At 35.3% G+C, this 15521-nt stretch overlaps 1 protein-coding gene across 4 annotated transcripts in view; it reads right to left on the minus strand.

Annotated features, from left to right (window-relative positions):
* The window catches only part of RTN4 (reticulon 4), a 68858-nt gene that overhangs the window by 8114 nt on the left and 45223 nt on the right, over positions 1-15521 (minus strand). For all 4 annotated transcript variants that reach the window (XM_045787984.2, XM_045787985.2, XM_045787986.2 and 1 more), the window contains 2 exons: positions 7279-7486; positions 2869-3007 (listed from right to left, as the gene is read on the minus strand). In XM_045787984.2, the coding sequence (XP_045643940.2) occupies positions 2869-3007; positions 7279-7486 (347 nt within the window). The remainder of the gene's footprint in view (positions 1-2868; positions 3008-7278; positions 7487-15521) is intronic.

The following is a 15521-nucleotide window of genomic DNA, read 5'->3' on the forward strand; positions in this document are numbered from 1 at the left end:
TATCTTATCAGGATGCGCGACTGAATTACCAAGCGCTTCACACCATCACCACTGCATAGGGAGAAAAAGACACAGCCGGCCTTATTCGGCTTCCACAGATTTTGAGACCTAAATGCAAAGTTCATTCTATGTGTTAATATGCCGAAGCACCTGTTGCTTATCTGGAGCCCCGAAAGAACCACCACGTGCGGAAGTCACCAAGCAGCTTTCCCTGAGCTCTGGGAAAAACACTACTCAGGAAAAGCATTCAAATAAGTTTTCTTTTCAAAAGTACTGCTAATCCATAAGGAGACAGAGTAGTCAAATACAATTCTAATGCAAGTCTTTCTTCCCCCAATATTAAGAAGAAAGGATGTTTGTTTTTAAAAAATAAGAAAATTTCATAAAAATAAAGTGTTTCAGGAAGTAAATCTGCCTCATTAAGTGCTACATCTGTTACTCAAAAGTCACAGATATCAAAGCTACTCAAGGCAAAAACTTACCAAGTTCAGTTTTTCTAATTTATGCTAGTTTCATCATGAATAACATACCTGCTTTAAAAAAAAAACCCTGAGCATCTAAGGTAATTTTCAAAAGAAATTAAAAATTGAGATTTAACAGCGAAATGAAATTCTTCATCTTAGAGGAGTAATTTATTCATAAAACTTCCTCATCCTTTTTTCAAGTATCTGTGCAAAACAGATTTAAAAGCTATTTATAGAGTATTTAATCAGGCCTAGTTCTCTAACATTTTCATGATCTAGTCCTTGCCAAGTATTGCCACATGTAACTGTGTACACACAGGACTGTGTATACAGGATGATAAAATCTGAAAGAACAAAAAAGGGTTTTTTGTGTGGTTTTTTTTTTTTTTTTACTAAAGACATGTGGAGACTTTCAACTAAAACCTGTAAAAACGGGAACATAACAAATCATTCCCAGATCAATTTGTTTTGTTTTTAAACAAATTTCTTCAAGACGCCTCTGCTCTCAAGAAGAGTATTACAGACACACTGAGCCGCCTGCATGGCTTCACTGTGCAAACATGAAGGATGACTTTGGGCCTATATCAGTTGCAATTTTTATTAAGTCTATGAAAATAATGACTCTCCTCTATCAAGCTTCATGATGCTTTTGTTTGAAGTCGCCCCCAACCCAGCAATTTTTGACTGCTAAATTCAGAGATGGCCCTTTGCTGTTTGAAGCTCTATCACTATTTATAGTGTGTCTTCTCAACCAATTCCCACCCACGAACGATTCATCTAAAACTGTACTAGTGTCTTCTCGATGATTTTTCACACATGTTCTACCCCAGCTGTCAAGCTATAATACAGCAAATACCACTTCAGTGAACAGGGACCGGTTCTTCTAGCACCCGTATGTACAAGGTTCTATTTCATGTACTCCACAGTATTTTTATTTGTTCCCTTTGAAACTAATCAAACATCCCAAATAACATAGCTATGATCTTTTATTTACAGACTGACATATTTTCAAAGAACTACTACAGAATGTCACTAAATGCAAGCACTCTTTACAAGAAAAAGATATTAATAAAAGGAAACTAAATTTTCTTTTTTTTTTTTAAGATTTTATTTGCTTATGTGAGAGAGAGTGAGCGAGCATGAGAGGGCAGAGGAAAGGGAGAGGAAGAAGCAGGCTCCCCACTGGGCAGGAAGCCCAACGTGGGGCTTGATCCCAGGACTCTGGGATCATGACCTAAGCTGGAGGCAGACGCTTAACTGACTGAGCCACCCAGGCGTCCCCTAAATTATTTTCCATTAATGTTATTTATAAGTAACTGAGATTCTGGGTTGTAAGCTGAGAGAAGGACACAGCTGACAGTAATACCCATCTACCAGCTTATTAAGGCTAAAATGTTTGTTAAAAGCATTGAGCATTTAAATGTATCCTGACCAGTTCAGAAATTGCTTCACTGAGTTTAAAGGCCCCATCATCATATGCTAGGATATCCCTATGCAAACTAGTACAGAGCTCTCGTGAACAAAAAATTCTAAGTACTACCATAGTACGTTTCTACCCAGGCTCAGACTGGAAATGAGTCTGTCTGAAGCAGAGTCACAGGCAATGACACACGAAACACAAATGGTAAGTTCTATGTAAAGAGCTAAAGTCCCGGTGCTCAGAGCTCATGTTAGAAGTTGGTTTAGTGCTTGCTTTGAGTCAGTGAACTTCGGGGAAATTTATTTGCAAGGTAAGACCCTAACAGCTGCTATAGCAAGATCCAAAGACTGAAGAAAGACTGCCAACAATTACCAACTGAAGATGAGTTGAGGTGTTTCCAAGTATTAAGGCTTTTCCAGAATAAAAATTCTAAGAAAGAGTCTAAGATATAAAATAGCTTATGTGTGTATATGAATCAAACATAAGCTAAGAAATTAGTACCAGACCCTAAAAGAAAGGCAAACAGATTAAATCACACCTAGTATCAACTGTTAGGTAATCTTCATTCCTACACTGAAAATTCCCTTTAATTCTCTCACTTTTTCCTTTTTGTTGCATTTTTTAAAATTTAGTTTTTAATTCCAGTATAGTTAACATACAGTGTTACATTAGTTTCAGGTATACAGTAGTTTCAACAATTCTATACATGACTCAGTGATCATGATGATAAGTGTATAATCTTCTGACTTCTACTCTTTGTGATCTGCAAAAGAATGACTTTATAACTTATTTTCCTTTAAAAAGGAATAGTACTTTCCTCCATTTTAAATATTTGATGGAATTCTGATTTTTGACACATAAATTTACAGTAACATTTCACTACATCTCTGTCACTTCCTTTAATATAGAAAAGGAGAGTTTTATACTCCATTCTTTTGATATTAAATTATGGGTATATCAAAAATGAAAAGCAAATAAGCTTACCTTCAGAGAATCAACTAAATCATCAACTAAAAAGAGGCGTCTGAGTTCTTTTATTGTGCAGTTCACATGACCAAGAGCAGAATTACTGTATTTCTGAACCAACTCCTCAGATATAGCGACTTCCGATTCCAAATATGCCCTGGAAAACAAAACACATCCTGTCACTGATCAGAGTGACTGTCCTGGGTGTCTGTCAATCAGCAATTATGTATCTGTAAAAGAAGACATTAGTAAAATATTTTACTATAAAAACCTACTGTTTCCAAATTAAGCACAATGTAAAAATTCACCAATCAATGCATATTTCATTGACATGCACAGGGTCGGCTGATGAGCACAGAAAAAATCATTTGCTTTGAAGTCAGATTGATCTGGTCTTGAATCTCAAGCTCTGCTACTTACTTGTCTGTGTAACTTTGCCAAGTGACCATGATGAGGATTCACAATGAGTAGAGTGCTTAATACAAGCAGGCACAAAGAAGCACTCACTAAATGGTAGTTTATTATGCATTTGGTTTTTTTTCTTCAAGTTGACATTATGCTGTCGCATCAGATTTTCCTAACAAAGATCCTATTTGTTCCCCAATACTACAATCTCTCAGCCTAACTTTTAGGGGAAACTGCCCAATGTGTCAAGGCCCAGACTGTGAAATGGCTGCCAAAAGTACAGGGCTAATGTTAGTAAAACATAAAAGTTACCGTCCATGTAGATGCACTAATCTATACTAAGACAGCTGGAATCGTTCTATTTAAGGAAACAACTGTAATGAAGAAGAAAAGTCATCTGCAGGAATGCAAGGAACTGTTTCATCAGTTACTGTTTCAAAGAAGCCATTTTATCTTGGTAGAGTAGAACCAACCCAGAAATACTAAGCATACTTTTTTATCTTTGGAAGTAGCTCCTTATAACCTAGTGTCTCTCCATCACTCCCCGATATTGGTGGACACTAGTTACTCATACTGGAAAGAACAGCCCTCTCATAACTCCCTGTCCCATAGTTTACTTCTGTAATATGTCCCAAATATGTCTCTTCATTTTTACTTACTATGCTATCTCTTGAGTTTGAGTATTCATTGTTTAAAAACTGGAACACTCTGTCTCCAAACCAATCGCCAGTCTGTCTGCATCCTAATCCATTCCTTCAGCCAATGCCACATTAGTTTTATTTAAGCTATCCGAGATAGTGCTACCTAGACTGAACCCAGGTAGGAGTTAGAAGACCTGCTACTACCTAGCTGTGCAACCCCGCAGTCATTTGACTTCTCAGGGTCATGGTTCCCACTCCATAAAATTAGAGAAACAGGCCTTCTTAAATCTCTTCAGGCTCAAACATTCTGTGATTCTATGGTTCCAACTTTTCCACCAGAGCCCTCCACAATCTTTCCAACCTGACTTCTCACTACCCAAGCCAAATATGAGCCATTCATCAAACATTTTTTAATCTTACTGCCTTTGTTCATCATACTGTTTTCCCAATCCACAATGCTCTCCTCTCACCTCTGTAGTAATAGCATATCCTCTCAGCCCATCTCAACTCCCACCCACATATGAACCTCCTGGCTCTTTCTTCCCTGAGACCCTATTATGCAATTCTAACAATGCTTTCTGTTGTAGTATTATTATAGCATTGACCATATCCAGTCCTGGAACACGGACATGTGTATACCTGCATATCTTTCCTACGAAAGTACAAACTGTTAAAGACCAGGAATGTATCTTTACTGTGAAGGCGCAGCACTAAGACAATTATTATTGATTAACCAGCACATATCAAGTTATTACCAAGTTAAAAAAAGATCAAAGAGTCACATCTACTCTTAAATCAGCAATAATTTATTTGTGCAGCTTTGAGAAACAGAGCTGACATAACTTTAAGTTGGTATTCTGCTGCTTTATACCACTGCTTTTGTTCTTGCTGAAGACAAGACGCCTGGCCAGCAGGCACAAGTGGCACTCTCCATCAATAAACTCCTGGGGATATTTGCATTCATTCAACTGGCACGTATGTGATATCAATGCGATGCCAGCACTGCCAGCACTTTTTTCCAGTGACCAGAGGTGTTAGGTAGACTGTACGGTACCACCATTAGTAGTGTGACTGGGAGAACTTGGAAAAACTATCCAACAGGGTAAAACTGCCATGCTGACTGAGTTTATAATAACTCTTAAAAAGGCCTCTGAATGAAAGATAAAGTGTTTCTCAAGAAATAAGGATTAAGAGAATCACTAGATTTTTTTTCTCAATGTTTTCTTTAAAATAAAAAAAATGTCTAAAATTTATTGTTTGGATAATTTAGAAGTTTCAGCTTGACAATATTTTTATATATTTCAATATATCTAATTAAAAATCATATTCCTCTATGATTTTGGCATGATATAGGTCTGCCATTCTGAAGCCACAATTTCAAGTTACTGAACTGCAAGTATGTTTCCCTCTCTGTGGAATGGAATAATACCATCTGTCTCATTGAGTTGTTACGAAAATAAGTCTGTACGTAAAAGGCCAAGGACATACAGAGCCATTCATAAATGTTGGTCTCCCTCCCAAACTTATGTAGCATCATTACTTCATCAATATGAAGAGAGAGCTAGAGCAAAACAAATAACCAATCTTCACAATAAGCAAAATAATTTAGTAGCTCTCTTCCTGTAAAGTGTGAAAGTCAGTTTACACTTACCCATTAATATCAACTAGCTAATGTTCTCGGTAGTTACATACTCATTCATGCCCACACAGATACTCGCCTTACCAAAGCAGTTTTAAAATATTCAAAATCTATTTAAGAAAAAAAAATGTCTATATACAAAATAATTAGAGAACATTTCAAAGCCATACTTAGTGCAACCGGAAATGAATCCTCAGATCATTTGGAGCCAGTGTTAGGGAAACCTTCTTCAAAAAGTTACATCTTGAAATCAAACATAGAACTAAATAAAATGTATAATAGATTAGGTCATCTGAGAAGCTAAAAAGGCAGCGTGAATGGGCACAAAACCCTAGAAGGGATGAATGAGAGACAAGATAAAGATATTTGGACTTGATTCTATAGTGAACAGAAAGCCCATATGCCTAAAAATATACTAAAAGTAATGTCTGAGGAAAATATGACAACACCTATAAAAGCTGAAGTAAACCAAGGTAACCAGAACCCAATTTGGTAACAAGTGAAGTCCAGCCAGAGTAGACAAACTTTTTCTGTAAAGGGCGAAGAGAAAGCATTTTAGGCTTTGAAGTCCATAGAGTCTCTGTCACAACTACTTAACTCTGCTATTACAGCATGATGAAAACAGCTAAATGACTGAGTATGCCTGTGTTCTAATAAAACTTTATTTACAAAAGCAGGCAGCAGACTGGATTTTGCCCCTGGCTATAGTTTATGGACTTGTGGTTTACACTGAGGAAGCAGGAGAAAACAACCCAACTTAGTTATCTTCCTTACGTGAGATGGAAACAAAGATAACATCAAAATTGGGAGCCTGAAATGAGGATAGTAGTGGCGTTACTGATAGAAATTGGTAAGTCTGAGAAAAAAACGTTCATTTACAGACATGATAAGTTAGTGGTTGTCAGGGGCTGGGTGGGAAATAACAAGCATTGGGTAGGAAATGTCTTTTTGCTGTGATGAGACTACGTGGAGTTAGACGATGATGATCGTACAATTCTGAGAACATACTAAAAACCATGAATTTTATAAAAACATGAATTTTATAAAACATGAATTATATCTCCATTTTTTAAAACTGGGGAAAATACATGCTGAGTCTGAAGTCAGGGCAGAAGACCCTAACTGCGGTATGTCCCATTACCAATTAGATATATGATGTGCGTGTACTCGTAAAAGTAAGGGCAGAAGATGATCGTCTGGAGACTGAGGAGTGGCCATATAGACGCTCGTCAAAGGATAACGAGACAATACAAAAGTATGCCTTAGGAAACAAGAAGAAGAAACTAGACAGAGAAGGAAGGGCGAGAGTACACAGAGGCACGACAAGATAGCATTACAGAAAAACATGCACATACTAGTGGTAAGAAAGGTATTTCAAATATCAGCATAAAAAGTAAGCAATAAAGAAAACAGAACATTCACCAATCTTAACCATGTTAAAAAGACATAGGTCCCATTAAAGTAAAATGAGATAACCAATACCTAGTTCTAATAAACATTACTAACATGTAGTAGAGTTAGGCTAACGACACACAAACCCAGTAAACCCAGTATTTTCCATCATGAGCCCATGAAATGACCTTAAATCTCAAAAATCTCAAAAGCAGATGCTTTTGCTATAGCTTTTTAGCAAAAATCTTTAAGCAGTAAAAGATGCATGCCTGTAACTCTACAGAATGAAGTCTTAATACTAATCCTGTTTATAGCGTTGCCAACACGTGCCTTGTTTTCCAGACATCTCACCTGAATGGGTGGCCTTCATCTGACTTCTGGATAGCTTGGATCACACCCTTATATATCCTAAAGCTGATAGTCACAGAGAGCAGGGCCAAGACAATGTAGGCCGTTACACTCACAATGCTGAATACTGTCAATGAAAGCAGCAGGAATAAGCTGGCACCAAACACTACTCCAGTCTTCTTAATGTCTCTCCAGTAGAGGAGGTCAACAACTAAAAATTAAAAAAGAAGAAATCTGAAATTAGAACATGATTTTATCCATTTGGATTTGGCACATTTATATTTGCTCCACCTACAAAAACAAAAAGATTTCTAAAGTAAAAGCAAAATCTAAAGTGTTACAAAAAGATTAACTTTGTAAGCTGCATTTGAAACCCATTCTAAGTTGTAAATTAGTATCATATCCGCATCTATTTACCATAAATTTTCCTCGTGCAAATCTGTTTCATGTCCAAATCAGTCTGGCTATACATATTGTTCAATCTCTCAGACCCAGTAGAGCAGACTTACAATCCAAAACAAGTTTTCTTAAAAATCATCTTGAGGGCTTTCAACTTTGTTCATTGCATGATATAAATACAAATAATAGGAAAAAATCTTAATACACACTGACTAAAATGATACTTCAACGATGTAAAAATATATTTATTTGTAGAAAAATAACTAATTCAAAAAAATGTTAAGAAATAAAACTATGAAAAACTACACATAGGAGTTCCACAGCTCTGCTTTTAAGAGATCACTCCTCGAGAAACATAATGAAATTGTAACCTAACCTGGCTATCATTAAAACAAAATTTCCTACAAAGCCAAAGACAAAGGGAAACAGCCTTTAGATTACCTGAAAAGCTACTTCTCTTTGAGAGCAGATAAATACAATGCCATAAAAATGTAGGTGTCAAAGAAAAAGAGATAAACTAAATGTGTTACACTGTTATATAATGTTTATTAATAGCAAGGAGTCAGACAAAGCCAAACTTAGCAAGTTTGCTCTTGGCCTATGGTGACAGAGCCACTGAGGGGATCAAATAACCATAGGCCTGCGGTCTTAAGGTTGGGCTATGTACAACACACAAAGAATTCTGCAGTGTGCCAAAGGGTTCTTGAATTCACAGGCTAAACATAATTTGTCTCTCTCTGGATTGTCAACAACTGGGTGATGGGGGGGATCTTACAGTAACATAAATATGGGCATATTCTTGAGTACAATCTTAAATACCTGTTAATTTTTAAGATAAAGACTGTAACAAAGAAAAACCACATTTCCAGGAGCTGCTTTGGTCTTGAGGTTCTCTAAAGTATGTAAGTTTCCCTTACTGTTAGGGGTACTTCCATGGGGAAAACTATGTATGTGAAATATAATATGTTAGATATCATTTTGAAGCCCTCAATTCCTGTTAGTATTTATCATGAATACTGATTAAGGTATTTTAAACGCCAGTCACAGTGTCTGACACAGAGCAGGGGCTCAACATTTATTATGTGTAGGAAACACTTATTCTATTCCCCCATGATATGATTTAAATGCTATTAATTTAACATTATATAATTTACAACTTTGTGGTCAACCTTGGATTTCAATTCTTTATTCACATTTTCCCCCATCTCAAGTACGTTCCAACCTTGCCTAAAACATCTGCCTTAGTTTTGTTCTGTTCAACTAGTTTCTACTATTGTACAACTACAGTAGCACAACTGAGAAATAACCAGCACTTGAAGCAGTGTATCTATGCTATTAAAATGACATCATGAATAACATCACTGAAAGAGACAGCAAGCAATGCTAAGAGTCTTGTGACATTCAGCAAACATTTATTGAGCTGATACCATTCAAAGAAACTCAACCTAGTAGAATGAAAAACCCGAAAATGGGGATGTGGACTTTTCTTTAAAGCCCTGTCCAACTCTAAAACTCTACAATTCTAGGAAGACAGTAAGACACATAAAAACAATGACAAAAAAAATCATAAAATAACTGTTGCACCATCATGAGAATTCAGAAAAAGAAAAAAACTGGAGGAAACCTTTAAAGACTGTGAAAAAGACAGAAGTTGAGCTGGGTCCTACAAAATGGGTATATCTAGAAAATGTAAAGATACAGGCCTCATTAGGAGTCTCTACCAGCAATGGTTCTCATCATTAATGTAGTTTTGTTTGTTTTTTTAAACAGGGTACCTGAGAGGGTGGGGGAAGCAATGATAAAGATTGCTCTCGGTAACATAATTCTTTCCTGTGAGGTCCCCTGTGCCCCAAACAAAGCACTTAGATTCTGGTGTTGGATCACCTACACTCCACAGCTGGCTCCATAATTTACCAGCTATGTGACCTCAAGCAAGTCACTAAATTTCTCTGTACCTCAGTTTCTGCATCTATAGAATGTGTATGCAAATAGGAATGATCCTACTGAGATCTTGTTGGGATTAAGTGAGAAAATGAATTAACAAAATTTTTCATTAGTAACAAATATAATGCATTTAATACAGTGCACAGCATATAATAAATTCTTAATAAATGTCAGGGCTGTTATTTGTTGTTGTTACGAACACCATCAGAGTCACTATCCCCATTCTTATCGAGGCATTAAATATAAAGAAAAAGAAAAAATTTCAATCTCAAGATTAACTTGCAATAAATCGTATTGCTGTTATAAACATGTCACTTTAGAAGCCACGTGGAAAAGGATTTTCAAACTTATCTTTCACTAATACAGAACAAGAAGTTGATAACCTAGAAGAATTAGCAAGTAAAGTACACCTCACATTTTTACATGAACAAATGCTGCTTTATAAAAATGTATGGTTCTCAAAGTGCTCCAAAACATTTACTAACCTTCGAAATCACTATTGGTAATAAGTCAAAATAAATGCAGATATCTTCACTATTCCTTACCATCATTAAAAACCGTTCACTAAGACCTGATTATAAAAGGAATTACTTCAGACTTGAGATGTACAACATAAACGACTAACCTAATTACCTAACGTCAGAGTTACAGTTTGGACACTTTCAGTAACTAGATAAGAATTATTTGTAATGTCTATGATTTGTATATAGATACGGTAGAAGACATTACCAGTGGCTGAGATACAAGAGACCCACAACCTAGTACTGGCCCTGCAATCGTACAACTCTGCATGAGGCTCCCAACTTCCCTGGATCTCAGTTTTATCATCACTAATCAGGGCATTAGATAAGTGATTTTTCTTTCCCCTTCAGAAACTAAAACACAGTCAGTACAAAGATACACAATCAGTCCTGCATTCAAATTCCCAACCAGTGGATCTGTATTAATGAGATTTTATTGCTGTATTATCTGTGCCAAATATAAATTTTAAAATATCTCTTTCCTTTTTAGTTCTAGATTTTTTGAGGGGAGAAGGACTTAAATCATATCAGTCTTTTGAAATGAACCTTACTGAAAAACACTTTCTTTTTTAAAGTGTCATATATTATTAAAACCTTAGGAAAACAAAAATTCATATTCCTACAATTTTTCAAGCAATTATAAACTATACCATTATGGCCACAGTATGATAGAAGCTTAAAAGAAAAAAAAAAAAAAAAAGACTGAGAAGTAACACACCTTTTAAGCCTGACAGATGTTTCAGAAATCTTTTCCAGGTTGCTGATCAACATTCTCCACACCTCCATTTACTTCCTGAGTCAATATTTACCAGCTACTTACATTGCGCCAAATACTGTTTATAGACTATATAACATTATCTCTTTCAATTATTGAAACCCTAAGAGGCCGGCTTCCAGAAAAGAAAGTAAGAACCAGCTCTTATATGACTGGACTCGGATCACTTAATTAGTAAGTGATAGAGCATGGGTCTCACCACAGGCTCCTATTGATAAAACTCATATGCCCCACGTATGATGCTAAATTGGAGGTTCAGCCCGTTAATGTTCTTCAAAATGTCACACATTTGCATGCGTAATGAATAGGCAGAGTGTTAGCAGATAATCACCATATGTGAGATGATTCACAAAGGCTAAGAAAGTCAAGGTAAAACTAACAAAATAGGTTAATTAATGAGACACAAATTTTAATGTGAATACTTAACCTACAGTTAAATCCAAAAAGGAGGCAAAGAGCTCTATTCCATATACCTGAAGCTATTTTCCCATAGTTGAAAACTATAAATAATCAAGTTGTGAAAAAAAATCTTTTAAAAGCCATGTGAATCTAATTAAGTAAAACTGGAAAATATATCCATGCAAAAGAACACTATGTAGCCCGTAAGGATAGTGATGTAGATTTCTACTACCAAAGAAACATGTCCATATTGATAAATAAAAACTAAATGTTACAAAAAGATTCATATAGTAAAACTTTAACAACTTAGGATAACCATGAAGTCTGAAAGGATATCTAGTAAACACAGTTTGTACCTCTGGGTAGTAGGGGTAATAGATGAGTTTAACTTGCTTCTTCATTTCTTTCTGTGCCATTTGAAATTGTCTCCCGCCCTCCCTCATGGCAAACATGAAGTACTATTATACTTGAAAAAAATTCACCCCTTTCCATTTCTGTTCAATACCACTGAAGAGCCTTGTAACAGGAGCCTGGTTTTCTCAATAGGTTTTCCTATGGGGAGGAGAATATAATGTATGCCAGCTTAATAAATATTTAGATCTAGGTGATAATTAAAATTTTAACAGTATATAACTCAGTTAGTAACTCTGGTACTTTGAGTTGAACCAACTCAATTTCCCCAAAGTTGATGATACGGGAATATCCATGTATAACGTCCAATAGTATTCAGTGATTATAGCCTAAAATAAATTTAACTACATGAGGGTACAGTAAACCCTAGCCTACTACTTTCTTTCCACCTACCATATGATTCCTAAGAATAAGGTCTTTTCAATAAATGGAAGAGCTCTGAGAATCACAAAGGAAAGCTGCACATATTACATAAACATATGCAAAAGCTGTACGAGAATACTCAAAGCAGATTATCTTGAAAGCTTTGTTGAAATAAGCCATAGGAATGCTCTGGTAGAGCCACAGACCTTAAAGCACTGAAGAGGAATAAAGGGAAGAAGAACCAAGAGAGACAAGACAACTAGGTAACGGAAGTCATACATAAGACAACATTAATATATGCCAAAACAGGAAGGCCTGAGAGGCAATCTACACTGTTACTAGAGTCGTTGTGCAAAATACAGAAGGATTTCAGTATTTTTGAGTAAAGAAATTTTTAAAAGATTGTAAATGAAGCTGCAAGGATGAAAAAATATTACATTATAAAAATATTAGTAAACAGGGTTGCCACCTTAATTGACAGTCTCCAATATTTCTAGTCTCTCAGATTCCTTAAATTGGTTTTAATGAAGAAATTCTGGAAGTTCCAGGATTGTTTATTCTCAATTAGAGGGGAGTACTCATTAAGTTTTAATAAAATCCTGAGAAATATATTCAAATGCTGTTGCTTCTAATATTCATCAAGAGATTTATATCCATTAATTAATTTAGATGTTCGATCTTGCTATCAAAATCAGGCAAAGACATCACAAGAAAACTACAAACCAATATCCCTTATTATTACAGACACAATAACCCTCAACAAAATACTAGCAAACTGGATCCAGCAACACATAAAAAGCGTTATACACCATGGCCAAGCGGTATTTATCTCAGAAATGCAAAGTTGGCTCAACATATGAAAACCAGTCAATGTAACATACCATATTAATAGGATTATGGTCAAAAGCTGCACGATCATCGCAATAATCACAGAAAAAGCATCTGACAAAATCCAATATCCTTTCATTATAAAAACTCTCAACAAACTAGTAATAGGAAGAATGTCTTCAGGCTGACAAAGGGTAGACAAAAAACCCACAGCTAACATCATATTTAATGGTGAAAGACCAAAGCTTTCCCCCTAAGACCAGGAACGAGACAAAGATAACCACTCTGTCCACTAATCAACACTGTCTATGAGGTAGAGCGATTAGGCAAGAAAAAGAAATAAAAGATATCCTGACTTTAAAGGAAGAAATTAAACTATCTCTTTTTGCAGATAACATGATATTGTATATAAAAATCCTAAGGAATCCACAAAACAGCTACTAGAATAAACAAGTCCAGAAAGGCTGAGGACAGAATAAATTAATATACAAAAATTAATTGTATTTCTATAAAAGCAATGAACAATCTGAAAATGGATTAAGAAAATAATTCCACTTGCAATAACATCAAAAAGAATACTTAAAAACAAAATGAAAAAAAAAAACCCAAGACTTAGAAACTAAAAACCACAAAATACTGTTGAAAGAAATTAAAGAAGACTTAAATAAATGGAAAAGACATCTCATGTTTACGGATTAGAAGGCATTATTATTAAGATGGTAATACTCCTCAAACTGATCTACATACAGTACTATTTCTATCAAAACCTAGCTGCCTTAAACAGAAATTGACAAACCAGTTGTAGACTTTGTATGGAAAAACACTAGGTATTCAGAATAGCCAAAACAATCTTGAAAAAGAACAACATGGAAAACTCACTTCCTTTTTCCAAAACTTCCTACAAAGCTACAGTCATGAAGTCAGTATGGTAGTTGCCCAAGGATGGATGACAGATCAGTGGAATAAAAATTAACAGTACAGAAATAAACACATCCACAGTCAGTTGATTTCAACAACAGCGTCAAGACAATTCAGTGGGGGGAAATTTTTCACAAATGGTGCTGGGACAACAGGGTATACAATTGCAAAAAAAAAAAAAATGAAGTTGAACTACTCTATCTTCCACCATATGTAAAAACTAACTCAAAATGAATCACAGACCTGAAAAGCTTAACCTATAAAACTCTTAGGAAAAAAAAAATATGTGCACATCTTCACGACTTTAGATCAGGCAGTAGTTTCTTTGATAGACACCAAAAGCACATTCGGTAAGAAAAAAAAATCAGATCTCATCAAAATTAAAATGAAAAACTTCGTGCTTCAAAAAACACTATCAAAAGATTAAGAAGACAGCCCACGGAATGGGAGAAAATATTCAGAAATCAAACATCTGATAACGGATTTGTATTCATAGTATATAAAAAAACTCTTACAACAACAATAAAAAGACAAATAAGGCAATTAAAAATGGGCAAAGGATTTGAATAGACATTTCCCCAAAGAATGTATACAAATGGCCAATAAGCAATGAAAAGATGCTTAACATCATTAGTTATTAGAGAAATGTAAACCAAAACCATCATCAGATACCACTTCAGACGCACTAGAATGGCTAATATTAAAAAGATGGACAACAGCAAGTGTTGGAAGGAAGTGAAAAGACTGGGACCCTCTTACATTGCTGATGGAAATGTAAAATTCAGCCGCTGTGAAAAACAGTACGGCCATCCCTCAAAAAGTTAAGAGATTTACCACATAACATAGCAATTCTACTCTTAGGCATTTCCAGCCAGAAGACTAGAAAACCAGTATTCACACAAAAACTTCTGTTAATAGCAGTATTATCCATAACAACCAAAAAAGAGGAAACAACCCAAATGTTCAAAAATTGATGAATGGATGAACAAAATACAGTATATCCATACAATGAAATATTACTGGTCCATAAAAAGGAATGAAGCACTGATAACATGCTACAACATGCATAAACCTTGAAAACATGATGCTAAGTGAAAGAAGCCAGACACAAAAGGTCACACATTGTAGGATTCTCTCTATGTGTGATGTCTAGGTGACTACAAGAGACAGAAAGCAGATTAGTGGTTGTCAGGGGCTGGGATGAGTAGAGATGAGGAGTGACTGCTAATGGGTATGGGGTTTGGGGGGGGGGTATGGATAAAAATGTCCTGAAATTAGATAATGATGATGGTTGCACAATTTTATGAATATACTAAAAATCAATGAATCGTACACCTAAAAAAAATTAAAAGTAAACTAAAAATAATTGTTTTAACATGTTTCTCTACTAGGTTGTAAACACCACAACAGGCATATTGTCTTATTATCTACCGTAACCCCAGATAAACTTTCAATAAATATTACTAGTTGATTAGAATGAATGCATACTTTTTGCCAGGTGAAGACATGTGCTAATTCTAATTAATTTGTTCAAAAAATTTTTCGGTGCTTTGGATTTCACATTAGTTTTATTTAAACTATTTTCAGATATCTACACTTATTCAGTAACAAATAGCAACACTTTCAGGTGACTTATAAAACAGTCAATATTGTTTTACAGGCTTGTCTGTTCTTACTACACCCTGAAG

The sequence above is a fragment of the Ursus americanus genome, chromosome 7 (assembly GCF_024610735.1).
Source record: "Ursus americanus isolate L20-20 chromosome 7, mUrsAme1.1.p, whole genome shotgun sequence".
NCBI lineage: Eukaryota > Metazoa > Chordata > Mammalia > Carnivora > Ursidae > Ursus > Ursus americanus.